The 26,811-nt window shown below is 38.6% G+C and overlaps 2 protein-coding genes and 1 long non-coding RNA gene across 4 annotated transcripts; all 3 read right to left on the bottom strand.

The window, feature by feature from the left end:
• Positions 1 to 693: 693 nt before the first annotated feature.
• On the bottom strand, positions 694 to 17,623 carry LOC144656029 (uncharacterized). 2 transcript variants are annotated; one of them, XM_078516250.1, is made up of 7 exons: positions 16,977 to 17,623; positions 6,972 to 7,190; positions 4,528 to 4,633; positions 3,543 to 3,661; positions 2,928 to 3,027; positions 2,450 to 2,552; positions 694 to 1,376 (listed from the first exon to the last, which is right to left on the bottom strand). In XM_078516250.1, the coding sequence occupies exons 1-7, from the start codon at positions 16,991 to 16,993 to the stop codon at positions 1,114 to 1,116; spliced, it is 927 nt and encodes a 308-aa protein (XP_078372376.1). In that variant the 5' UTR covers positions 16,994 to 17,623; the 3' UTR covers positions 694 to 1,113. The 2 variants fall into 2 exon arrangements, with proteins under 2 accessions (XP_078372376.1, XP_078372375.1); XM_078516249.1 differs by lacking the exon at positions 16,977 to 17,623 and adding an exon at positions 8,659 to 9,132.
• Positions 9,628 to 13,096, bottom strand: LOC144656049 (uncharacterized). Its single transcript, XR_013571242.1, has 2 exons — positions 13,077 to 13,096; positions 9,628 to 11,212 (listed from the first exon to the last, which is right to left on the bottom strand). It is a non-coding gene; the product is annotated as an uncharacterized LOC144656049 (long non-coding RNA).
• Positions 17,624 to 17,929: 306 nt separating the features above from the next.
• Positions 17,930 to 26,387, bottom strand: LOC144656031 (uncharacterized). Its single transcript, XM_078516257.1, has 7 exons — positions 26,371 to 26,387; positions 24,661 to 24,903; positions 21,308 to 21,413; positions 20,694 to 20,824; positions 20,295 to 20,394; positions 19,329 to 19,437; positions 17,930 to 18,494 (listed from the first exon to the last, which is right to left on the bottom strand). Exons 1-7 carry the CDS (start codon positions 26,385 to 26,387, stop codon positions 18,232 to 18,234), a joined length of 969 nt encoding a protein of 322 aa, XP_078372383.1. The 3' UTR covers positions 17,930 to 18,231.
• Between the last annotated feature and the right edge of the window lie 424 nt (positions 26,388 to 26,811).

The raw sequence follows: 26,811 nt of genomic DNA, 5'->3' as shown, positions 1-26,811 counted from the left end.
TGACGGCATCTATTAGATTTGATAGACAGAAATTTCAAATTCTTATAAAATACAGGGCCACTGTGAGCAAGAGACCGTTTGACCTTTCTCGCAGCTGAAAAACTAGCTCCCGCGTATCGTGTGTCATTTATCGGAAGTCACACACTACTAACAATATAACGCAATCTACTGTTGTTCAATTGAGCAAATCTACGAAGAAAATGTATTATTATCGCTTTATGCAGGCAACCGACCGGCAGGATCTTTTTGTCCTTTTGTCTTTTTGTCCTTTTCGCGCAATCGAACAGAAAACAAGTTTAACTAAACAACAAATCGCCGCGTAGAACTCAAAAGCAAAATACTCCCGTGCAGTCAGAATGGAACACCACAATGTATAAACGAAAGAGACTAAATTTTATATGATGGCATCTATAAGATTCAGCAGACAGAAATTTCTAATTCTATAAAATACAGGGCCGCTGTGAGCAAGAGACCGTTTGACACACTACAATATAACGCAATCTACTGTTCTTCAATTGAGAAAATCTACGAAGAAAATGTATTATTATTTTTGCATCCTTGGCCTGTGCATTCATAACTACTGTATTTATTTGAATTCCATCAGATCCTAACTATGCTATTAAAATAATCACCAACATTGCTTCTTAGGTTTAAAAAATGTACACTACAATTTGATAACAGTCTTTATCACGCACAAGGTGTCGGCTACTTTTATTTACGTTTAGTTTTTGACAAATAATAAATAATAATAATTCAAAATCATGTTAGACCCTTTGTGAAATGTCATCGCTTCTGCATGCACTGCATGCCGTTTATTATAAGAACGTTGATGCCGAGATTTCCACCACAATTTAGAAAAGTGTATGGGCTAAAATAAAAACATCCTCAGGCTCAGCAAAATTTTTTGCGTATTGGGGTGCTACGAAAATCCATTTTTGGGGTCTTGGCTCATGGACTTATTGCAAACCTCGTATTTTTTTTACGTATTAGATTAATCTCGCTAATATCCAGGTAATATTGAGCTACCTTGCTCCTCCAATCCATTGTATTGGTATTGAAATCATCACAGCACACAAAACTGTAAAACACTAAACGCGAGTAAACAACAGTTACTCAAACACTCGCACTGCTAACATTAACGTCAGCTTTACCAGGCGATGGACTAATGGGCAATGGCTGTGACGGCCCTGCTGGGATTTCTTGAATTTGGTTATGGACTTGGTCGACCGCGTTGTTACCCAGCAGACGTTGGTTTTCGTTAATGTCGTTGTTATTGTGTCGTCTTCTCGCTAACCAGACGACGAGTAACACGACCAAAACAAAAACGGCAGTCCCAGCACTGGCAGCAACTGGAGCTCCGACTCTCATTGGGTCAGCTATACAAAAACAGAAACAAAAGACGTTACTGTCTAAAGGGACTGTGTCACAGCTGAGTTAAGTTTATTTTTTCTAAGTTATGCCAAATAGTTGCTTTAAAATTAAATGTTTGCAAAGAAATTACTCCTATGGATCCAAATGGCAAAACCATAGCTTCATTGCAACGAAATATGTCTCCCGGGCTTTATAATTTAAAGTTACAAGCAAAGGAGACTTTGAAAACTGTTCAGCCCAACAATATTTCAAAAATCCCGCAATCCGTTTCAATCGTCACTTTTTCCATCCGTACCTTCTTTTGCATTTGCTGTGTTATTGAAATGTTCCTTTACTGTTTAAAAAGGTTATGTTTATATTTCACCAAATTTGATGGTCATTTCTGATGCCTTCATTTGGCTAAAATCCGTGCCACAGTTCCTGTTTTAAGAGGTTATTTTTATATTTCACCAAATTTGATGGTCATTTCCGATGCCTAAATTTGGGTAAAATCCGTGCCACAGTCCCTTTAAGTAATCATATCTAATTAAATCACGTATACAGTTAAATCCCGATTTTTTTAAATCTCCAATTGCAAGGGAAACGGAAACTGGTTCAAGAAATTCTAGGTAAAATTGCGGTGTTTGGCTAAGTGAAGCGGAAGAAAATCAAAGGAAAACGACGTTCGGCCGAGAAATGGGGATTCTCCCTGAAATGTGCATTCGGACCCTTACTGCTAATAGGCCCTCCCGAAAATTACTGTGTTTTTTGTGGAATTAAATTTAAGCTCTGTAGAAACGTCTTGGATTGCAGCGAACCAGTCTTATTAGTAATATAATAGCAGCATAATAAAAACAACGCTTCTTATTTATAAATTGGCTAACATAACACAATCAAATAATTTCTCCGAAGGACCAAATAATGTGAAAAGTGATCTAAGAGAAATGTAAAGAAATCCTCCTCTTTTCTGTTACGTTATACTGAGAAACAAATAGTATTTAAGCCTGCGCAATATAGGTTCATTTAAGTGCCTAAACCAGCCTTAAAATAATTTTTCCTTGAACCAGGCTTGCACTTTCTGCGCTATCGCTTAACTTACAAGAATCCGGCGTTGCTGTGACATCGGATTCTGATGTGGCGGGTTTCACTGGATTAATAGGACAACCATCTCCACATGCACACAAGTGAGTCAATTGGAATTTCTGAAGACGAAAAACAAACAAAATGCAACTCGATCTCCTAGTACATGTATTTAAAAGTTGTTTCGTCGTGGTATGATACGAGAACACTTATAGCCATCGTTTCCTCAGCAGTTCTCCTAACCAATTGGCATGACCTTATTTAAAGGGAATTGCACGCCTCAGCAAGGGTTTCGATGCATCTAATGGACACTAATGCGATACAGAAGCTAATCCGCGGGCAAAAATGACTTTAAAATTTAACAATATTAATAAACATAAACGTTATCGAATTTTGTGAAAGTTTCTTATAAGGAACAATCACCTTCCAGTGCATTTACTGCTTTGTATGTATCAAGCTGATTGCCTAATTAGGAAATTTCTAATCAGTTCACATACCCATTCATCTTCGTCAATTATTTCAAAGATGGCTTCGTCTTTCTGGATCCTCCTTTTATCACACTTATGTATCACAGTGGCTTTTCGATATCGAAATTCTCTACATGTTTATAAAAAAGATTACATTAAGTATATATCCAACAACCACAACAACAACAACAGCAGTAGTAGCAGCAGCAGCTACACGGATACTTAATTACAATATTTAACACTTAATTTTCATAACATGAAACACTAAAACACGGCATTGGGCCCTTTAAAGTAGCCTGCGAATACAGCCGTCTCTCATTGGCGGGAGCGAATGAGAGGCGGCTGTAATCGCAGGCTACTTTTGCAGCTAACGTTCACATAGTACAAAGCATCACCATACAAGAGGACACACAACGTCACGGGAGGGGCATAACAAAAAGACTTCAACCGGTCCCGTCATGCTAGATTTTTCTTTGTTTTTAATGTCCCATGGCGTAGCTTGCCATCCAGCAAGTGTGACCGTCAGTTACAAAAGGTCCGTTGTCAGCTAAAGGAGGCAGACTGGATTTACTTTGCGGACGGTGGGGATGAACAATGCATTCCTGTAGTGTTTCGCGTGTTGTGTATATTTTTGTCAATTCATACCTTGAATGGTACACAAGAATTGGTATCTTGCTCTCTTTATCCAATCTGCACATCGCTCTTCCCTGGTTTCCAATCGTTTTAAAAGTATCAGGAGATCCTTTTGGAACATACCAACAAATCTGAACCGAAAGCAACAGATCAACAAGATAGGAGAGATTCCCTTTTGGAGTACAGGTGGCTTGGCTCAGTGGTGAGGGGACTTGCCTGTTAATCCGGAGATCCCGAGATCACCTTCCTAGCACTAGCTGGATTTCAAGTTCAGCCATGGTATGTAGTCTTGACTAATGCTGCGTTAACACGCATGGCCTTCGGGTCTAGAACACGCAGTCTGTGTTTAAATTAAATCCTCCAGACTATGAGGCTGTGTGACTGTGTTAAGGTTACATTATTAGTTAAGGCTCCATACCATAAACTGAACAAGTACAGTTTATGCTAGGACGGTGATCTTTGGATCGCTGGATATAAAATAACTTTTTGTTATCTTAATGCTACGTAGTATCTCTGCCACGCAACGCTGCGCTACCTTCTATCCTAAAACGTAGCGATGTGTGACAGAGAGAGAGGATCAGAACTAGACAAAGCCACACCAAGTCCTTATCTGGCACCCAGTTTAAGGGTGAGGAGAAAAATAGGTTACCTTACGGAGATTTTAAAGTATAAAAACTTGCTAAAGAGTGACTTAATGGTTCTATAGCAGTCAATAGATAATCGCCATTTGATGCAGCATACCAAGCGTACTGGCATTCTGTTGTTACTTTCCACTAGCTCTTGTAAAGATAATCCCGAGGCGACAACTTATTTTAGGCTCAACCTGGCCACTGGTGGGCCTCCGTTTGTTGCTTGTTAATTGTAATCTTAACTAAATCGTAGCCTGTTTGTAACAGTCTCTCTAACTTTTCGTTAAATCTCATTACCAACTCCCGTTGTACAATAATGCTAAGGGAGACTTGTGTTACAGTACCCTCAGTACTCTTCACTGACTTACCGCCACATCCTTCTGACAGCCACCATCTTTTGGTCCCAGCTTGAATGAGGTGCAGGGATTGTAGGCATACGAATACCCTGGGTATTTTTTACTCTTAGCGGTGAGGCTGTCGAGGAAATAACTTGTTTTAGAAAGGGTCACTGGAAGATGAACTCAATTATCGCTAGAAGGGACCACCGAGGTACCTCCATTCTGGGTTCACAAACTGCCCATGGAGTAGTCTCCCTCGCAGCCGTTCTTAGTGTCGTCACGCAAAATTCCTCCCCACTAACGGCTGCTCACATTCGAACAACATTCCTTTCCCTTTGTTTCTTATGTGACCAATCACAGCACGGGAGATCGTAATCAACATGTTTTTTCCCGCGAATTCGGTTGTTGCAGAGAAGAACATTTCGATGTGTTTTGAAAACGCAAGCAATGTTTTTCAACGGAATCAAAAAGCGTTGCAATTCCATTTATAAATAATTTTTCAAAACATTGTCGACACGTTTTGAAACATTCGATAAAATTAACAATCACGGCATTCGATATTCAACGAAATCACCGAGCATTTAGAATCATTCACGGGACTGTTGAGCCAGCTTTTAAAATTCTCTACAGCGTATTTTGAATCCACTTACATCATTAATTTCTGTTTGAATTTGGAGCAGAAACTCAACAAATACACGGAGTACTCCTGTAATTTTGCGACGCTATGTCTGCGTTTCAAAGGACATTCGATCCCATGTATTTCGCACGCACGCAACAAGTTCTGATGATAAATAAATTTTATTTGTTTTATTCCGCGGCGTCAACTCTCTATAACTGGTGCCGATTAAACCCTTATTCGGGAAATTTATCAAAAAGGGCTTCGCTTCGCTGACCGTTGCAATAAAACAGCATGAAAATAAAAGGCGCAAACTTTTATCTTTTAGCTTATTTTATAGCAACCGTTCAACAATGCGGCGCTACATTGTCTGCCGTGTCTGCTTTCGAAAAATTATTTTTCTGAAAAGATCTGTAAACCGTTCAGTTTCAACCGGTTTACAAACGCAGAAGACTAAAAACCGAAGACCATACGTCTCATAAAAAGTTTTAAATTCCTCTGCTGTGTAAAAAAGTTAAATTTGACTAAATTTAATTTGTGTTGGGATAAACTTTACTTTTCGCCAGTTCATGTCGGGACGGTTCATGTCATCCAACAATTGCAAGTTATGCACGGCGAAGTATGCGTTCGGTAGCGACAAATATAATTATTGTTTTCGTATTCTTGTCTCTTCTTTCTCAAAGATTGCGGTTCTGGACGTCTTTATTGAAACAGAGCGAAATATTTTCCAGTATTTTAACGTTTTGCGGAACATTCGGATCAAACATTCGAACTGAAGCAAACAACGTGTAAATTAAGAAACATATTTTATTCATTTCTAAAAGTTTTCACAACGGACGAAATAACATTGCGAATTCACAGCAAAAAACAATGTTTAGAAATGTAGTCGAGAAAAAAGAAGGATATTTTTGTCAACCTACCTATGAGTTTCGGAAAGTCTCTCCTGTATCAAGTTGTATTGATCGGATATTGTAAACATTTCGAGGCTTTCCCACGGCATGAAGCTGTCGCAGTTTCTCCATCGTCTTTCACGACTCTTAACAAGCGTTTTGTTCTTGGAATTGTTTGATCCTTGAAGATTCCCTTCAATTCAGTTTTAAGCTCTTGAAGATGATCAGATGCCTTTTTAAACGTTATAAGCCTTTGATAGCACGCTTTGCAAGCTGACAACTCGCTGGTCGCTGAATAGCAGATCACATTCACATCCAGTCATGAACAAATCAGAATAATCGCCGGAAAATCGAAACGATTCTCAACGCATTTGTATTTAAGCTCGAAATTCGAAATGTATTGCTATTAAACAACATCAAAAGCTTCTTCAAGGCCAAGGGTCACTATTTTGAAAGCTGAGAACTCCAAAATAAAACACGCAATGCGATTGGTTAGATTACTTTGGCGGGTACGGTTCCTGAGATATATGAACCGAATGGTGATTGGCTGAAATGGTGGAAAGGAATGTTGTTCGAATGTGAGCAGCCGTTAGTGGGGAGGAATTTTGCGTGACGACACTAAGAACGGCTGCGAGGGAGATTACCCATGGAGCGAAACACTTTTATTGAGGAAGTAAGGTATAAATTACAAATAAAATACCCTATACGTTTCCAAAGTGCTTTGACAAATAATTGATTTTTGCTGACAAGCAAACGAACAGGCACAACCCTAGTCCAAACGTAAAACAGGAAACCCGGTTTTCCCTGGTTCAATTTATGTTTATTTGATGGAGGGCCTGGAAAACACTTTTGAAATCGCTGCTGCATGTTTGACGACATGAATAAAGAGATGAATAATAGGAAGGGCACAAGCAGGCAAACAAACGGAGTACTTTCAACCACTATTTATATAATAATGCGTTGCAAACCTTGCAGTTCCGTCGGTATTTTGTAATGGAGCGAGATTATAAATCCTACCATCTCGATCGTGGCAAGCACAATTGTTGGGAGAAGGTTTCATGAAAGCGGAATAGTTGGCAATCGCTGAGTAGTTTCCATCAGGTCCTTCGTCGCCGTATTGTAAGGAGGTACGTATGAAGCTGACAAACACAAGATACCTCAGCCAGCCCAAAGACATCCACTTGGTGCTGTAATAAAGTGCGTTAAAATAAAAAATGCTGGGTAATCGTATCAAACACCAAGAATAACAACATCTTCAATATCCTTAGTAGTGTTTAATGTAAAGCAATACGCATTACTTTAATGCACTACCTGTTGAAACTTTCAGTATTGTTTGGCTAGAGAAGCTGTAGTAGAACAAATCCTTTAAATGTCGCAACACTATGTTTTTTTACCTCCGAGGAGAAACTAAAATTTCCGAAAAGTCAAAGATAGCAAATTTACAAATTGCACTGGATCACAACCCTTTGAAAGCAAAAATGAGACATGGAAAATCAACTCAACTACTGATAAGGCGCGTTTGTTGTCCTTTTCTCGGTTTCACATGATGATAAAGTTATTTTGGCGTTTCTATAAAATTATCCGTCTGTTAAAAAACTGATCAAAATTATTACGTACCAAAAGCTAATATGGTTACCCATTAATTGAATGGCGACATACTTATCTATGTTAACTTCTTTAATTTTTAACTTGGTTTATATTCAAAGACGATAATGCGTGACTGAATGAACTTGAAAGCTGCACGAAGCTTCGATTCTCAGAAAACAAAGTTAAAATTCTCTGAGTGAAGCGAAGTGAATTGCCTGAGTGAAGTGTTACGTTATAATCTTCTGAGTTATAAATGACTGACTGTTTCCATCGTTTATCCGGTCTCTAACCTGCCGTTTGACTCTTTTTTAAGAGATTTCTAAAATGCTACTTCTACAAACCGATTCTTTTGTCTTTTGTTCAAGGAAGGCAAGATTGTGTGACGGAAGGTTATACAAAATGGCGGTTTCCACGAAATAAGTACAATAAACAACGGTCAAAATATGACAATGTTGGAGCAAAGACAACAAAATCGTACACTTTTTTTCGCAATTTTCGATCAGTAAATCAAACTTGCCTGTACCTGCCTTCCCAAAGTCTTCCAAGTACTTGGGGAAAAACCCCTTGGAAACCTGACACGAGGTGATTGAAAAATTCGTGGAATAAATTTATAAACTGACGAGGGAGAAAATTTGCATGCAGGCAATAACAATCATGTGTACAAAGCTGAATCCAACCATTCTTACGAGTTTCGGTAAACGAAGGCTTCTGAGAGAAAAACAAAGGAATAGAATTTTATACTGTTCGATATTTCCACAGTGGATAACCAAGAGCAGGTTTTTTCTTGTACTTTCGCTTTCTGTAAGAAAGACTTACCACTGCGTAATATTCTTCAAAATACGCGGGGCGGCAATGTCCGTTCGCATAAGCAATGTTTTCAGACTTATTGCATCGGAACTATCGCCAATTTCAAAACAACAGATTACATCCTGGGGCATAATGCTTTGAAATGTTCCGCATAGCAATAAATTAATGAAAGATGATGATTTTAAGACCAAACGAAAAACGAGTGAGCTCACTAAGCTTAAGATCGCATTTCCTTGATCAGACGGTGTGGAACAGACTTACCTCCAAACATCACCCATGTTATTACTGAACTGGAACGTTATTAATCTGCAATCTTTCCACATCTGCAAAGTCCTCAAATTGTTTTCTTAGATATCCAGAAGCGTTAGGTGATAAACGAACACTTTAAATAAATATCACATTTAGCTGATTTGAAGTAAACCTTTGTAAACAATCGACTCGTTGCAGGGGAAATACCCGACATAGGATAGCCAATCAGAAGGGCGTTCTATTTATATTGTGTGGTTAAGTCTTTCTGAGAATTCTAGAACGATGTCCATTACAAATAATGTAATGCTGAAGTGGCGTTCACATCAATACAGAATAAAAGTTCAATGTGGCAAGTGGTCGCTTAATAAATATAGGGCAATTTCGATAAACTGTTCCGCGTCGGCGAGCGAGAAACATAATTATTTGATTATCAAGACCTATCAAGAAATTGATAAATGTAAATAAACTGACGAAGCAAATTTTTAAACTTCCAGTTGATAGTCAACAAGCTTAGCTGAGTTGTCTCCGAGGCTAAGGGTGAAAAAACAAAAATAGTTGTTTACTTCAATGTGATTTCTTCTGTTTTGTTCGATCCCTAAGCCTTGCAGCAGGAGGACAAAACGGGGTTAAAACTAAGCTGTTCCACAGAAAAGCTGTTCTCCATACACTTCCCAGCTCTCTGAGAAAACGCACGATTTCTAACGAACGAGTCATTAGATTTTCATAAAATTTTACATGTTATATTCTGTATACTTTATTAAGCAAGATAACTGCTTACAAAAAAAGCCAGCCAGATGGGTTCAATGTTTTTTCTCAGCCAGCTGGAAAGTGCATGAAGAACAACTTTTCTGTGGAACACCTTCGTTTTGTCCTGTTGCAGCCAAATGACAATTTTAATATTTTTAAAAGTAGGCCAAGTCTGGACATGGTTACTCATCGTGTTTGTCAGTGGTGAAGACTGACAAACACGATGCGTTCCTGTACATTGTGACGATAAGTTTTTCCTTGCTTTGTGCGTTTGAACCGACTTTTGAACTGAGAGAGAAGTGCGCTGTAGCTACGCTGAAATCTAGCTGAGATATGACTCAAACACCACTGAAATATGGGGAACTTAACTCGGTAGAGCACTCACTTGCTGCGGAAACGAAGCCTCGTCAACAAGCTTCAAAGTACACGGCGATCTACTTCAAGGAACTTCAGAACTACAGACGTAAGGCTGAGACAGAACTTGGGTCCAACAGTAGTTTATTCTAACTAACTTAGTAATCGAAGAACACTTTACAACGTAGCTCCTTATATATCGTTGCTACAAATAAGGTGTTACAATACTAACAATGCTTTGAATACAATTCAATAAAATGCGGAAACGATCGAAATTACAAGAGTTAGCTTATATCAACAGTAGGAAGTTTACAAATTAAAAACGAGAACTTAGATTAAAAATCACAACTTTGAAATTAGAAATAGCGAACTTAAATTAAGCTAAAGCAAGCATAGGAAATTAAAAATGAAAAGCTTATTAAGATTTCTGGAATTGGTTTGCTCAGCTAACTAACTAAGAGCAACCCTTGAATGAAAAGCAATATAACTTCATTACGGAAAATACGTTCAGCTGGCGAGCTTCCGTGGAAACTAATAAAAACCAGGAACTTTTAATAATGAGCGGAAAACTCAAAAGAATAAGGTACCGAAATGTTTGTCCTACTAAATGAACTGCGGATGAACAAAAGCTGCAGATGTACAGGTGTACAATTTCCAAACACACGACAAAGGTGAATTTCTACTTGGACAGGAACTACTGTTGGTTTTTTAAAAGGTTTTAAAATGCTGAATAAGGATAAACACAGAAATGACTGAAACATGGAAAATTCTCCCGTAACAACATGTTGTTTTCCTGTATATATCTACCACAATTCTCTTTTCATGTCAGGTAAAGTGAGCAACATGATCCAACAGAGCTAATGATTTGCATCATAAAAAGTGAATTTATATTTTATTTAACAATCTTGCAACTATCTAGATTTATTCGTGTGCATGTCCTTGGGTGTCAGCTGATTCATCGGAGCTGAGACTGCGAGTTTAATCAGAACGGGGTGTTTTAGTCTATTGCTCATATTGCAAACCTTGAACTTGATTTCTTCTTCTTTTAGAGCTTGAGTTTAATCTGGCTAACATCGAGCTTCCTGGATCTTCCAATCCATAATAGGGCTCCTAAAAAGGTCTTATTTCTGGGGAGAAGCGAGAGGCGATCACGTATTAGAACCATTACAGTACACAAAACTGAACCCTAAACACGAGTAAACAACAGTTCCTCAAACATGTGCGTTGATGTCAGCTTTTCCACAAGAAGAACCAATGGGTACTGGCTGTGACCGTCCTACTGAGCTTTCTTGATTAGGTCGAATAAGATTATGAATTTGGTCGACTGCGTTGTTAGGCAGCAGAGGTTCTCTTTCGTTGTTATTGTTTTGTCTTTTCACTAACCACCAGACGAGAAATGGAACAAAAAGGAAAAAAGTAGTCCCAGCACTAGCAGCAACTGGAATTACGACTCTCATTGGATCAACTGCAAATATACAGAAAGAGAAATGGCGTTACCGTTTTGTTAAAGGAACACTGTCACCAGTTTCAATTCAAAACTTCAAGAGCCTGAAGACATATGGTTACTACGAATAGTGGTCCAATTTTGTTAAAAATCACCATGCAAGTGTACTGAAGCGATAAGCAAATGATATTATTGTGATGCAATCGGGAACTTTAGATCTCAACTTGGAAACATTAGGCTGTTTTTTTTTTTTTTGGTGTAACTAATGTACGAGCCTGCGAGCCGGAGCCACGAGCCCACGAGCCGCAAGCCGCTTATTTTGGCGAACTACTATTTTTTTTTATATTTTACAATTTTTACGAAAATTTGAGTGCAAATTCACCGATGAACAATCAAAGTATCCAGTTAAAATCGTACGCGTGCATCTTGCAGGTTTTTCCTGCAATTTACCGCGAAACCGGATCGCGTGACATGCACCAGGGTAGTCCAGTGTAAATAGTGTCGCGTCATCGCCGGGCCTCATCGGTATTAACCTGGGTCGCGGTTTTGTTTTTCGTTTTCAAAGCTAACCTGTTCTTTTTTATGTTATATTATTCGATATTTTGCATAATTCGCGTGACATCCCAGAAACGGTTGCGAAGGGATTTGCAGTTATATACATTACGAGCCGATTCTTCTTTCAGTGTGCAGTGTGACAAGGCCAGCATGTGTATAATTTAAGTTTTTGAAAGCGTCATGATACTTCATAACAAGTGATATTTACTGGTTCTATTTCTATCGAATATTAGACGACTTATTGCGGTTTTTTAGTGAAATGCGAACTCTGCAATTCAATCCTCGACCAACAGTTTACGCTTTTTGCTGCCGCCAATCATCTTTGCAGACCTCTCGGGAAACAGAAGTTCATTTCAATCGGGTCAAGAGGTCAAATATGTCAGTTGTGATTGGTAGATTTAATTCGATCCATTTTGTCAGTTGTTGCTGTTTTTCATGGCTCGTTGGCTGTCGCCATAATTATGATTGACGGCAGCGAAAAAGGCAGTTGTTAGTTGTATTTTGAATTTCAGAGTTCGCATTTCACTGAAAACCGCAATAAACCGTGAAAAGGTCCGGCTCTATTTATAGAAACGATGTTTACACATTCGTTGGGATTTTTCAAAAGTAGAAAACTGAAAGTCTCAAATCAGTTTAAAATAAGATCGTCTCTCCAAAACATTTAGTGTATAAACCAGCCTTAACATCATAATTTTTCCTAAAATTTACGCTCAGATTTTCTTAGTCTTTCTTTGACTTTTGCATAGTAATGATCATAATAACTGATTAGGGGCATGCATGCTTTAAAGTTTAAAGAATCGTTATACTTTGTTATGATTAATGACACGAGAGCAAGTTTAAACAACTTTAAGTGTTCTGCTTTCTTTATAACTTTTATCAACCTCAGATAACGTTTGTACTGGAACTACTGCTTGCACATTCTGCCCGGCGTTAACTTACAAGAATCCGGCGGTGTTGTAACACTGGAATCTGTTGTAGTAGGTTTCTCTGATAGATTATTCGGATAGCCAACCCCACATGCACAAAAGAGAGTCACTTGAAATATCTGAAGATGAAAGACGAGAAGACTCGTAAAAGACCCAGTCGGTTCAACAGAATTGTTGATCTCCTAGTTCATGCATTTTTAAGTTGTGCACGAAACAAGGACTCTAATGGCCATAATTGTTTCAAAGCCTCCTAACCAAGGAAACATTCTCACAATTTTGAACGATATCGCTAAACGATCAGAGATCATTAAGCACTTTGAGCAAAAAAAACATTTCCCCTTATTTGCTGTTTTGCATGTCTCAAACTGATTGCCTTATTAACGTGAATTTCTATTTTTTCTTACCCATTCATCTTCGTCAAGTATTTCAAAGATTGCTTCGTCATCACACTTTAGTCTGACGGTGGCCTTTCGGAAATTACTACAAAACAAAATAGAGTCAGTACATGTTACCAACACCAACAACAATAACACAGACAATTATATCAAGTTATCTTTAACACGTGTTTAACAAACAGCTTTGCAAAACTATAAACTGTAATTGGCGGCTAAAGGAAAGACTGGTTTGACTTTGTGGACAATGAGAACGAACAATGCATTACTGTAGCGTTTTCACGTGTTGTGTATATTTGTGTAAATACAAGAAGAACACAAGAATTGGAGTCTTAATCTTTATTGGACTCTTTATCCAATTTGCAGCTTACCCTACCCTGGTTTCCAATTGTTCTGTAAGTATCAGGTAGTTTTGGAACATACCAACAAATCTGAAACGAAAGTAACATGTGCAATACAGTTGGCTTGACTGAGTGGTTATTAAAGGGGCTGATCTGTTAATCCCGAGATCCCGAGATCACGTCCTAGCACTAGCTGGATTTGTTCAGCCATGATATGCGTTAATACACACGACCAGACTGTCTAAGCGGATGCTCTTAACAATAACCGCGTGTTACAAAAAATTATTATCTGAGCCGTGCCTAGTCTAGTTCAGGCCTCTGTCACGCAATGCTACACTTCCCGTGCCGTTGCGTGACTAGGAGAGGGACGGAACTAAACTAAGCCGCCGGTACCAAGGTCTTATCTGACACCGGCGAAGGGGCGAAGAGGAAATATACGTTACCTAACAGAGATCTAAATATAAACAAAAACTCGCTGAAAAGAGACTGAACGCTTCTGAATATTCAAGAAACAATGGGTAGTACACATTTGATGCAGCATGTTCAGTGTACTGGATCTGATTGGTGACTTCGCCGGCTCCTGTAAAAAATTTCCAAGGCGGCAACTTAGTTTAGGCTTAACTTGGCACTGTCGGGGCTACGTTTGTTACTTGTACAACTGGTCTACATGAGGTTACAAACTGCTCATGCAACGAAACACGTTTTAAAGGGACTGTGTCACGGATTTTAGGCAAACTTAGGCTTGTGAAATGACCAAAAAACTCAGTGAAATATAAAAAATAACGTTTTAAAACAGTGAAGGGACATTTCAGTAACACAGCAAATCAAAAGAAGGTCCGGATGGCAAAAAATGAAGAAGATTGAAATGGATTGCACTATGGGTTTTTGAAATGTGGTCCGGCGGAACAGTTTTCAAAGTTAGTCTCGTTTGCTTGTATCTTTAAATTTTAACGCCCGGGAGACACACTTGGTTGCAATAAAGCTATGGTTTTGTCAGTTAGGTCCATAGAAGTAATTCTTTACAAACATTAAGTTTCATAACGAGTATTTGGCAAAGCTAAATAAAATAAACTTAACTCAGCCGTGACACACTCCCTTTAACAGGAATTACAGAATAATAATATCTGGACTTTTCGATTATCCGGACTTTTGCCCTGGTCCCGTTTTTTTCATGAATATATTGACCTTTAATCTTAAAAACTTTAAGAGGTAAAAATACGCTATTTTGTATACGTTTTGGTTCCCCAAGTGCTGTGAGAAAGAAATTATTTTTGTTGACAAAAAAACGAACCAGCAAAATACTAGTTTAAACGTAAAACAGGAAACTGTCCCTGGTCCAATTTATGCTAATTGAAACAAATTTTTAAAGTGCTTGGAGACACGTGTGACATCACTGCAGTACGTTTGAAGATACGAAGAAAGAGAGGAAGAAGAGGGATAGCTTAATGTAATCTCAAACAAGAGACTAGGCAAGCAGAACCCCATTAACCACTATGTATATAATAATGCTTTGCGAACCTTGCATTCCCGGTTGTATTTTGTAATGGTGCGAGATTGTAAATCTTCCCATGTAGGAAATAAGTTAAGTTCCAGTTTAGTATCACGGAATAGTTCGCTATCGTCGAATAGCTCCCATCCGGCCAATCGTCACTGTATTGAAAGGAGGTTTGTATTACGCTGACACACACAAGGCACCTCAGCAAGCCCAAAAACATCCACTTGGTGCTGCAACAAAAAGTGTCAAATAACTGTCATGTTTTACAATACTAGTGTCGTAGTGATAAAATAGTTGGCAATCGTATCAAAAACCAGGATTAACACACAAGTCACTTCAGCCAGCCCAAAGACATCCACTAGGTGCTGCAATAAAATGTGTTAACTGTTAACTTATGACATGATAAAAAAATAATGAGGCCCCATGGGGGGGGGGGGGGGAGTTATCCCAATCCCTTTAATTCTTGGCATTATTGCCTATGACATCAAACATATATTTGGGTAAAGATTACGTGACCCATATTTTAAGCAATTTTGAGTTAAAGAGAACGCATTTCAGCAGACGAACATCGCGATCATCTGTCTATGCTCACCATGCAAAAGACCCAACACTAGGCAGTCGTATCGATCAAATACCGTGAAAAACAACATTTTTAGCCTTTGCAGTGTTAATAATTTAGAATGTTCGTTCTCTTTCAAACACATGTATAGCAAGGCCCATTACTTTATTATGTATGGTACTATCTGTTGACACTTTTAGTATTGATTACCTAAAGCAGCAGAAGTAGCCGGGACGAATTCTTAACTAAAATTTCCAACTCCCGAGGGGAAAAAGGTTTTGTTTTTAAACCCAAAATGACAAATATAGACAATTTACGAATTTCTTTTGACGTGGCTGCTGAATCACACCTTTTAAAGGTAAAACGTAGAAATGAAAAAATCTCATGCATTAGGGCGCGACTTTTGACCAACCGTCAATTTTAACATGACAAAGTTATTTTGGCGTAACAATAAAATTCTCAGCCGCCGGGTCATGAGACTGACACTGCAAAAATCTGTGACCATAAATAAGTACCAATAACCGTTATGGCTACCCGTTACCTAAACGGCGATGTAGGTATGTATGTTAACTTCTTTAATTCGCCTCTCATCACAGCCGCCTCTCATCGCTTCCACTTACTACGTAGTAGCGGGAGCGATGAGAGGAGGCTGTAATCGCAGGCTACGGACGATGATACGTGACGGTAGTTTGAAAGCTGCACGAAGGCTCGGTTCTCGGAAAACAATGTTAAAGTTTTATATTTTTTGGGAGATAAAGGAAAAAGATGGAATAAGTGTTTTAAACTACTGATCTTCTGAATTTGTTGTGTTTGTCTGATAAATAACTGACTGTTTCCGTCATCTTCCCGGTCTCTAACGTTCGGCTCGACTTTCTTTACCCAGATTTAAAAATGCTAAGCTTCTAACCGATTCTCTCGTTCAAGGAAGGCGTGACGAAGATTGCGTGACAGAGTCGGTTTCTACGGTCACGATATGTCGAAGCAAAGACACCCAAATCAAACGGTAAACAAAATTCGCAATTTGCCAATATATTGTACCTGCCTGTACCTGCCTGTCACTTATGAGTTCCAAATACTTGGAAAAAATCCCGTGAAAACCAGACACGAGGTGATTGAAGAAATTTGTGGAATAGATGACACTGGCGAGGAAGCCAAAAGATTTAAATGCAGACAGTCATGTGTACAATTCTGAATTCAACGATTCTTAGAATTTCCGGAATACGAAAGCAGCTGAGAGAAAAACAAGAACTGTTCGATTTTGTCACAGTGGAAAACCAAGAGTGGGTTTTGAATTGCACTTTGGTTTTCTATTTCCGTTAATTTTGTAATATATCCTTCGAAATGCATTGTTTGGAACTATCGCCAATTCAAAACAATAGTCTACATCCTTAGGCTCATCATGTTTTAAAATGCTTCACGCAGAGAAAAAAAGAAACAAGCAATGAAAGATGATGATTTATAAGACCAAACAAATTTAGCTGCTTATAGTAGTACTATACTATGTGGATCAGACTTACCTCCAAATATCGCCCATGTTAAGACAACTGGATCTCCATAAACGCGCAGTCTTTCCACATCTGTAAAGTTCTCAAATTGTTTTCTATTATATCCAGAAGCTATAGTCAGTACATGCATGACTCTCATGATTCTCGTGATATCTCATGATTCGGCTGACATGAACTAACCCTTAGATAGGGAAAGTACCCGACATATGATAGCCAATCAGAACTGCGTTCTATTGATACTCTAGTGTTATCAAACATCACAAGACGTCGCGAACTTTGGACAAAATATCCGCGTCGGCGGGCGAGAGAAACACTCATTAGTTGCTTATCAACACCCACCAACTGGAAGTTGATAAATGTAAATAAACCGCCGTAGCGAATATTTAAAACTTCTGATAGTCAACTAACAATTTCGATATATCACTTGGCTGAGTTGCCTCCGAGGCTAAAGGTGAAAAAAAGGTATTGTTTACTCTATTGTGATTTCTTCTGTCTTGTTTCCTTGGGCCCTAAGCCTCGCTGCCAAATGAGAATATTAATAAATTTAAAAGTATAGTGAGGCCAAGTCTTGACCTGGTCACTCATCGTCAGTATTTGTCAGGCTTTTTTCCTGTCACGGTACATTTCTCTACCACAATTCTCTTTTCATGTATTAAAGGTAAAGTGAGCAACATGATTCAACAGAACTAATGATTTGCATCATCACATAAGAGATTCACTAAACTCCGGTCGAGGATGTATTAATTAGATATTTTAATTGTAATTTTAATCTTAGCATAGTTAAATTTAAACATACGACCCCACAAGCTTTTAGCTTTAACTATTATCGTGTTTAAATAAAGTTTTATCTATCCATCTATCTAGGGACCTTACGAAACAACGACGGCGACACTAGTACTGACGACAACGTCGACTAAAACGACACTAAAAAGTGAATTTATATTTTATTAAGAATTTCGCAACAATCTAGATTTATTTAGTGTGTCCATCAGTGTCAGCTGATTCATCGCAACTGAGACTGCACATGCGCGCTAGATCAGAACGAGGTGTTTAAGTCAATTGCATATGTATTGCAAACCAAGAAATTGTTTTCTTCTTCTCTTAGAGCTTGAGATTAAGCTGGCTAACATCGAGCTTCCTGGATCTTCCAATCCATTGTAATAGGGCTTCTAAAAAGTTCTGGAAAAGAAGTGAGGAGCGATCACGTATTGGAACCATTAGAGCACACAAAACTGTAGAACCCTAAACACGAGTAAACAACAGTTCCTCAAACATGCGCGTTGACGTCAGCTTTGCCACAAGATGAACCAATGGGAACTGGCTGTGACCGTCCTGCTGGGCGTTCTTGATGAGGTCGAATTTGGTTATGGACTCGCTCGACTGCGTTGTTACGCAGCAGAGGTCCTCTTTCGTCGTCATCATTGTTTTTATTTTGTCTTTTCACTAACCACCAGACGAGAAATGGAACAAAAAGGAAAACAGTAGTCCCAGCACTAGCAGCAACTGGAATTACGACTTTCATTGGATCAACTGCAAAAAGACAAACAAAAATGGCGTTACTGTTTTGTTAAAGGGACACTGTCACCAGTTTCAATTCAAAACTTCAAGAGCCTAAAGACAAATAAGAACTACGAAAAGTGGTCCAATTTTGGTAAAAATCACCATGCAAGTGTACTGCAGTGATAAACAAGTGATATTATTGTGATGCCATCAGGAACTTTAAATCTCAACTTGAGAAAAATCTGGCTGATTTTTTCAAGTTTTGTTCTTGTGGACTGGAACAACACCTAAAATTATTATGGCTCCCTTCTTCCTTCAACAACATTTTATTTCAGCCTTAATCTTGATGTACTAGGTGCATTTCAGTTACGAGAAGACCTATCCGCCAATTTAAGTACTTTTTACCAAAGAGCGTTAAAATCGCCATGACAGTGCCCCTTTTATCAAAACTCACGGTACTCTCTTTAATAAATTGTGTTATCTTTTACAGCAGCTCCAAGGTTCCAAGCGAACGAATTCTTGGGACTTTACAAAGTACGAAACGTCTCTTCAAAACATTTATTGTATAAACCAGCCTAAGCATCATAATTTTTCCTAACATTTACGCACAGATTTTCTTATTCTTTCGTTGACTTTTGTATAGTAAAATCACAATGACTGATTAGAGGCATGCACGTTATAAAGGTAAGAAGAATCGTTATACTTTATTATGATTAATGTCATGAGGGCAAGGTTGGATAATTTTAAGTGCTTTGCTTTATTTATAACTTTTATCAACCTCAGATAACGTTTGGTGCTTGATATAGGCTTGCACAATCTGCCCGGCGTAACAATGAAGCTGGTTGAGTTAAATCGTTAACTTACACGAATCTGGCGGTGTTGTAACGCCAGAATCTGTTGTAGTAGGTTGTTTCACCACTAAATTAACTGGACAGCCATCTCCACATGCACACGAGTGAGACACTTGAAATATCTGAAGATAAAAGTCAAAAAGACTCGATAAAGACCCAGTCCGTTCAACTGAATTGTTGATCTCTTAGTTCATGCATTTTAAAGTTGTGCATGGATGAAACGAGGACTCTTATCAAAACCTGCCAACCAAGAAAACGTTATCAACCTTTTGAAAGATATCGCTATAATGGCTGCGGTCACATCTACGACGTAACTTAAGTACAACTTCAGATAGTCTCAAGTAACGTGACGCCATACCTAACTATAGTTAGTGCTTTCAGTCGTCTTTGCGGTCACAATAATGAAGTTAACTACAGCTAGTTCTGATTGATCCTGATTAGCTTTTGGATAATTTCAAATTTAAATTAGTTCTAACTGTTCCTCTATTTTTTTTTTCATTTTTGCACGGCATCTCGGCGTTGAAGAAACTAAAATGAAGTAAAGCTAACATTGGTGGAATTTAATTTCTTGGCATTTTTTTTTTCTTTTTTCCCCTTTACGCGTTATTTTGCATAGTTATGTTCATTTTGCACGTGCAAAAAGAATTGTCGCATTCTGATTGGTTTTTCGTTTTAAAACTTAAGACTAACCCATGAACCCCTACTTGGGTATAACTATAGTTAGTCTGTAATGTTTTGGATCAGCAAGGCGTAAATTTTCTAACTATAGTTAGGGTGAACAGAGAAGCGGTCACATTACCGACGTAGCTAACTATAGTTAACGCCGTCTTAACTATAGTTAGTAGCCTAGATGTGACCGCAGCCAATATCAGAGATCACTTAGCGCTTTGAGGCAAAAACAAAGCCGTTTCCGTGAATCTGAAGCTTTGTATGTTTTATACTGATTGCCTTATTTACGCAAATTTTCATTTTCATTTACCCATTTATCTTCGTCAAGTATTTCAAAGATTGCTTCGTCTTTCTCTTTCTTCCTTTCATCACACTTTAGTCTGACAGTGACCTTTCGATGTCGGAACTTACTACAAAAAAAATACAGTTAGTACATGTTAGCAACACCAACAACAATACAGACACTTGAAGGAGGCTCGATGTAGTTTTTTTTAGCCCTAGGGTGGTCGTTTTGAAAATGAAAATTATCTGGGAAGCCAATGTTTGATTGTTGCCAAAATACACCATAATGATCAAATATGAAACTACATCGAGCATCCTTAACAAGTGTTAACAAACACAAAAACAGTAATTCGCGGCTATTAAAAGAAAATACTGGTTTGACTTTGCGTACAATGAGAACGAACAATGCACTTGTGTAAGTACAAACCTTGAATGGTACACAAGCATTGGAGTCTTTATCTCTTTCTTGGACTCTTTATCCAGTTTGCAGTTTGCCCTTCCCTGGTTTCCAATTGTTCTGTAAGTATCAGGTTGTCCTTTTAGAACATACCTACAGATCTGAAACGAAGTGACACAAATCACAAAATAGTTTATTCGCCCTTGTGTAATACAGTTGGCTTGACTGAGTGGTTTAGGTACTGGTCTGTTAATCCAGAGATCACGAGATCACGGTCCTAGTACTAGCTGGATTCGTTCAGCCATGATATGGATTCTAAGTTAGTGTTGCGTTAAAGCACACGGCCAGACGTGTTAAATAATTTTATTATCTCAGCCGTACCTGGCTCTAATTTGTCACTTCGCCGCCTCCTTTAAAAATTTTCCAAGTCATCAACTTAGTTTAGGTTCCTCAACTTGGCACTGTCGAGGCCACGTTTGTTACTTGTTGTTATCTTAAATAGATCGTAGCCTGCAGTTTGTAATATTATTCTAACTTTCCGCTGAATCTCTCTCCTTCTCTTTTGAAAATCCCAACAAACAGCTTGTAGCACATCTTGGTTTCCGTTGCATCCTTAATTTGCTAAACGAGTTTCACTGACTTACCGCTACGTCCCATTGACAGCCACCGTCACTTGGTCCCAGCTTGAATGGGCTGCAGGGGTTATAGCTGTACGAATACCCTGGGTATTTTGTACTCTTAACCGTTAAGCTGTTAAGTAAATTATAGTATTAAATTATAGCCCGTTTCGAATAGAATGGTGACTTAAAGGCTCACTGGAAAAAGGACTATAGTACCATAAATGGTCTACATGGGATTACAAACTGCCCCTGCAAGGAAACATTTTTTTTACAGGAATTAAATAATTAATATTAATTGCAAATAAAATACGCTATAAGTGTACTATTTAATTTTTTTTTTCGGTTCCCAAATTGCTGTGAGAAAGAAATATTTTTTATGAAATGAATATATGAAATTCATATATTTGTGCTGCGGATATACATTTTAAGCAAATGAAAGGTCATCGCAGTAATGTACTTAACCAAAGCAGTTAAGAAAAGCAAGCCTGAAAAAATTCAGGCTTAAACAAGGGGCGTTACTAAACACCGGAACGAGACGGAATGGACCGGAATGAGGCGAAATGAACCGGAATGAGCCGGAATGGACCGGAATGAGACCGGAATAGACCGGAATAAGACCGGAATGAGACTGGAATGAACCGGAATGAGCCAGAATGGACCGGAATGAACCGGAATGAACCGAAATGGACTGGAATGAACCGGAATGGACCGGAATGAGCCGGAATAGACCAGAATAAGCCGGAATAAGACCTGACTGGACCGGAATGGGACCGGACTGATCCAGAATGGACAGGAATGAGACTTAATGAGTCCAGAATGGGCCGGAATAGAACTAAATGAGACTCACAATTTCAGTTTCAAACAGTTCTACGTTTTCACTTTTTTCTAAATTCTTTGTTGTGGGTTGGGAGGGATTAAGTCGCTTTTACAAGGATATTGTTTGACACCAAAATCTACATGCGGTGTTATTGGCCAGCGAACTACTTCAAAATAGTTTCGCGTTCTAGCGTGACAGTTGCGGTATTCAGGCCAAAAAAATCGTAGCTTCGAGTTTTTTGAAGCTGACTTTGAGCCTTTGACGTTCCGAACATTTCCCCTAGTAAGAGTATATTCATTACTTTTTTAACGCTTTTTTTTTTAAATAGAACGGGCATATTGTCTTCCAAAAAAATTGTCGATGCCGTCTGTGACAGACGACATAAACTTTGAGCGTGAAAAACTTGAAAATGAAGCTCAGCTAACAAAAACTTAGCTCGTCACCGCGAAAAAAAGAGAAACTGAGGGAAATTTGGAGACTAAACTTATTTAAATGACTTAATTTCTTTTTGTTTGTTTCGGAACACTGGACATAAGGAGAAAGGTGCCGATGCCGAACAGCCGTGTTTTCCAAGATCAGAAGTTTAAAAAGCTTGTTTATAAAAATAATAAGGTCAATTATTTAGATTATCGAGTTTACCTAAAGAATTATCGATTTTATAGAATCGCTAACTACTTCTGTCAGGAGCCCATTATGCACCATAATTTCATTATACCCAGGCCCACCGCGGACACTTCCTCAAAGAAGTGGTTACTTACCCATCGAACGGATACTCAGGAAGTAGTGACTGGGAAATAATTAGAAACATCCTGGCAAAAGCAACTTAATCCCCCTAACCCACAACAAAAAAAAATAGAAAAAAGAATTGTTTTTGAAATCCTTTAGCTATATTTAGCATACATGTATAAAGAACATTTGCTGGCATATTCGAGTCTAATTTAGTTCTATTCCAGCCAATTCCGGTCTCATTCTGTCTTGTTCCTGTCCATTCCGGACCATTCCGGTCTCATTCCGGTTCATTCCAGTCCATTTCGGTTCATTCCGGCTCATTCCGGTGCATTCCGGTCTCATTCCGGTCTCATTCCGGTCCATTCCGGTCTCGTTCCGGTCCATTCCGGCTCATTCCGGTTCATTTCGCCTCATTCCGGTCCATTCCGTTCCGTTCCGGTGTTTAGTAACGCCCCTTAAACAAGAATCGAACCCATGAACTCTGCGATACTAGTGCAGTGCTCTAACCAACTGAGCTATCAAGCCAACTGGAAGCTGGTCTCTTGTGAGTTGTGAAATATTTTTTGTTGACATACAATCGAACCAGCAAAACACTCGTCTAAACGTAAAACAAATCAAAGTCTCTTCGAGATATCGACGTTTTTGCATGAAGTATGAGTCGAAGGTTTATCCTGTGCATTGTTCTTCGAACTTATCATTACAGTTTCTTTGTAGTTTAATTTAACAATTTCCTATCTTCGCGGAGGAAATGCAGCCATATAATTTTGTCAAAAATGGCTCGTTCGCGCCGGGTATTTATACACATATTCCTTAACATTACACAAATAAACAGTGCAAATTTCAGCGAGATCTGACAATTCTATACTTTAAAACTGCAAGGACCTTTCGAGGCAGTCGATTACGGCAGCGAAATTAGCAAATGAAACAGCAAAATATGCGTTCGACGCTTTGTTTTTGCGACGCTATATTTGAATTGTTATAGGTAGACCGCCGTTCAATGTGTTCAAGGCCGTATCGTTACGATTGCTCCATGAAAAAGCACGAAAAAAATACGGATATTTCCGACTACTGTCGGAGAAAACATTGCGCATATAATTGCGTCGTAAACAAATCGTTACACTCAAGCTGCGTTTTGTCTAGGCTCTGCGAGGGTCGGATATCAAGACCCAGGATTAAACAAAAGCCTCATATACAGTGAATGCTTTCGAATTATATTTGAAGATGAAATACGAAAGAATTTTGCTGTCTTTGACTGAAATTCCACTCGAACTGCGTAGATACGATCGCATGTTGTAAAGCCGATTCATGCAACATTGCTCTCAACGCGATGTAAGTGCTAGTGATTATTTATTCGTGTTTTAGTTACGCAATCCATTGTTTGTGCGACGCTTTTTATAGATCGCCTTTCAGACACACGTACGCGTGCGTTGAGATAAGAAAGCTAACATGTCACTTTTAAAATTGTTATATAACGTTTGTTAATGTGACAAGTCACGTTTTTTCCACGAAATCGCAAGTGATCACCCACAGCGGAAAGTAATCCCTTGAGAAATTAAAACAGTCCCTTGAGAAATTAAAAAAGTCCCTTGAGAGTTTACAAATATGCGGTTCCAAATTTTGTTCACTAACCCCTATTCTACCATTTTTACTTGTAAACAAGCAAAAACGTCGAAAAAACTGTCCCTGGTCCAATTTATGCTTGGAGACACGTTTGAAATCACTGCAGTACGTTGAAGATGCGTAAAAAGAGAGGAAGGAGAGGGAGATATAAATGTACTCTCACACTAGCCACCAGAAGGCAAGCAGAACTACATAATAATACTTCACAAACCTTGCAGTCCCATCAGTATTTTGTAATGGTGCAAGATTGTAAATCTTCCCATGTCGATCGTTGCAAGCACAACTGTTGGGATAGGGTTTCAGGAATTGAGTCAAGTTCCAGTTTAGTATCACGGAATAGTTCGCTATCGTCGAATAGTTCCCATCAGGCCAATCGCCACTGTATTGAAAGGAGGTTTGTATTACGCTGACACACACAAGGCACCTCAGCAAGCCCAAAAACATCCACTTGGTGCTGCAATAAAATGTGTTAAAAAACTGTCAGTTTTTACAACATTAATGATGTCACGATCATCTGTCAATACGCAGTTTACAAGGGGTTTTTTACCGTGAAAAAAAAAACTTTAGACTTCGCAGTGTTCATAATTTAGAATGTTCGTTCTCTTTCAAACTCGTGCATACCAAGACGCATTACTTTATTATGTATGATACTATCTGTTGACACTTTTAATATTAATTACCTTAAGCAGCAGAAATAGCCGGGACGAATTCTTAACTAAAGCTTCCAACACTGAGGGGAAAAGTTTAAAAACCAACAACAACAACAAATATGTCAAAGATAGACAATTTACGATTTTATTTTGACGTGGTTGCTGAATCAAACCTTTTAAAAGTAAAACGTAGACATCAAAATTATCGTGCGTTGGGACGTATACGTAACTTTTGACCAACTCCCAAATTTAACGTGAAAAAGTTATTTTGCCGTAACTATAAAATTTTTGGCCTAAACGGTGACAAAGGTATGAATTGTAGCTTCTTTACCCCTCCTCATTTTAAATTTAGTTTCTATCCACGGTCGATGATACGTGACAGCAGCTTGAAAGCTACACGAAGACTCGGTTCTCGGAAAACAATGTTAAAATTTTATAGAAAAAAGATGCAATAACTGATCTTCTGAGCTCGTTGAAGTTGACTGATAAATAACTGACTGTTTCCGTCGTCTTTCCGGTCTCTAACGTGTGGATTGACTCTCTTTTCCCAGATTTACAAAATGTCCCCCCTGTCTCTCGTTCAAGGAAGGCGTGACAAATATTGCGTGACGGAATATTTTACACGAAGGCGGTTTCTACGAAATATTAAAGTGAATTTAACAATGGTCACGATATGTCGAAGCGCGCAAAGACAACCAAATCAAACGAAGAAAATTCGTAATTTTTCAATATATTTTACCTGCCTGTACCTGCCTGCCACTTATGAGTTCCAAGTACTTGAAAAAAATCCCGTGAAAACATGACGTGGGGTGATTATAAAGAAATTCGTGGAATACATGTAAATGACATAGGCCAGAAAGAAGATTTGCATGCTGATAATCATGTGTAGAAATCTGAATTCAACCATTCTTAGCATTTTCGGAATACGAAAACAGCTGAGAGAAAAACAAAAGTTAAGGAATTTTATACTGTTCGATTTTGCCACAATGGAAAACCAAGAGCGAATGTTTTGAATTGCACTTCCGATCAAGTATTTCTATACACTACGTCATATCCTTCGAAATGTACGGCAGTGTATATTTCCATAAGCAGTATTTTCAGACTATTTGTATTAGAACTATTGACAATTTCAAAACAACAGACTACATCCCTTGTGTCACCCAAATACTCCTCGCAGAAAAAAAGAAGTCATGAAAGATTTTATGTTCGAGAAAATGGGGCTGCTTTTAATCAGACCATGTCCTTGATCAGACGGTGTGGAACAGACTTACCTCCAAATATCACCCATGTTATACAACTGATCTTTCCCCGTTCTACAACTGGATCGTCATTAATCCGCAGTCTGTCCACATCTGCAAAGACCTCTATTTGTTTTCAGTGATAGTCAGGGAAATAACATTTCAATTATCTCATTCGGCTGACTTAAAATGGCCCTTGGACAGTCGTTGTAGGGGAATTACCAGACATACAATAACCAATCAGAACGGCGTTCTCATGACGAGCTTCTTGCGACTTTGAAATCCGCAGCAGGGTATGGGTTGTAATTTCCGGTCAGTAGTGTTAAGTGGTTTTAGCGATCTGTCGTGACCGTGTACTTTGCGGTAATTGTGATGTCGCAAATGTCACGGCGTGAGTAAATGAAAAAGACCAGATAATCTGGACATTTATGGAAGATGATCATGCGGTGTGAATATCTAACTAATAATACGGGA

Source organism: Oculina patagonica, chromosome 6 (assembly GCF_052425735.1).
Source record: "Oculina patagonica isolate OP01 chromosome 6, crgOcupat, whole genome shotgun sequence".
NCBI classification, from domain to species: Eukaryota; Metazoa; Cnidaria; class Anthozoa; order Scleractinia; family Oculinidae; genus Oculina; species Oculina patagonica.
The sequence above is the reverse complement of the archived record's forward strand: the minus strand, read 5'-3'. Positions and strand labels throughout refer to the sequence as shown.

Bases quoted from the DNA above. Each gene is read 5' to 3' on its own strand.
- LOC144656031 (XM_078516257.1), bottom strand. The intron at 21,414-24,660 runs GTTTGTGAAGTA...TTTACTTAACAG, and splicing joins AATACTGATGGGACTGCAAG to CTTAACGGTTAAGAGTACAA. The intron at 20,395-20,693 runs GTTTGTACTTAC...TTTTTTTTGTAG, and splicing joins ATGCTTGTGTACCATTCAAG to TAAGTTCCGACATCGAAAGG.
- LOC144656029 (XM_078516249.1), bottom strand. From the start codon at position 8,720: ATGTGGAAAGATTGCAGATTAATAACGTTCCAGTTCAGTAATAACATG. The intron at 3,028-3,542 runs GTATGAATTGAC...ATAAACATGTAG, and splicing joins ATTCTTGTGTACCATTCAAG to AGAATTTCGATATCGAAAAG. The intron at 2,553-2,927 runs GTATGTGAACTG...TTTCGTCTTCAG, and splicing joins TAATTGACGAAGATGAATGG to AAATTCCAATTGACTCACTT.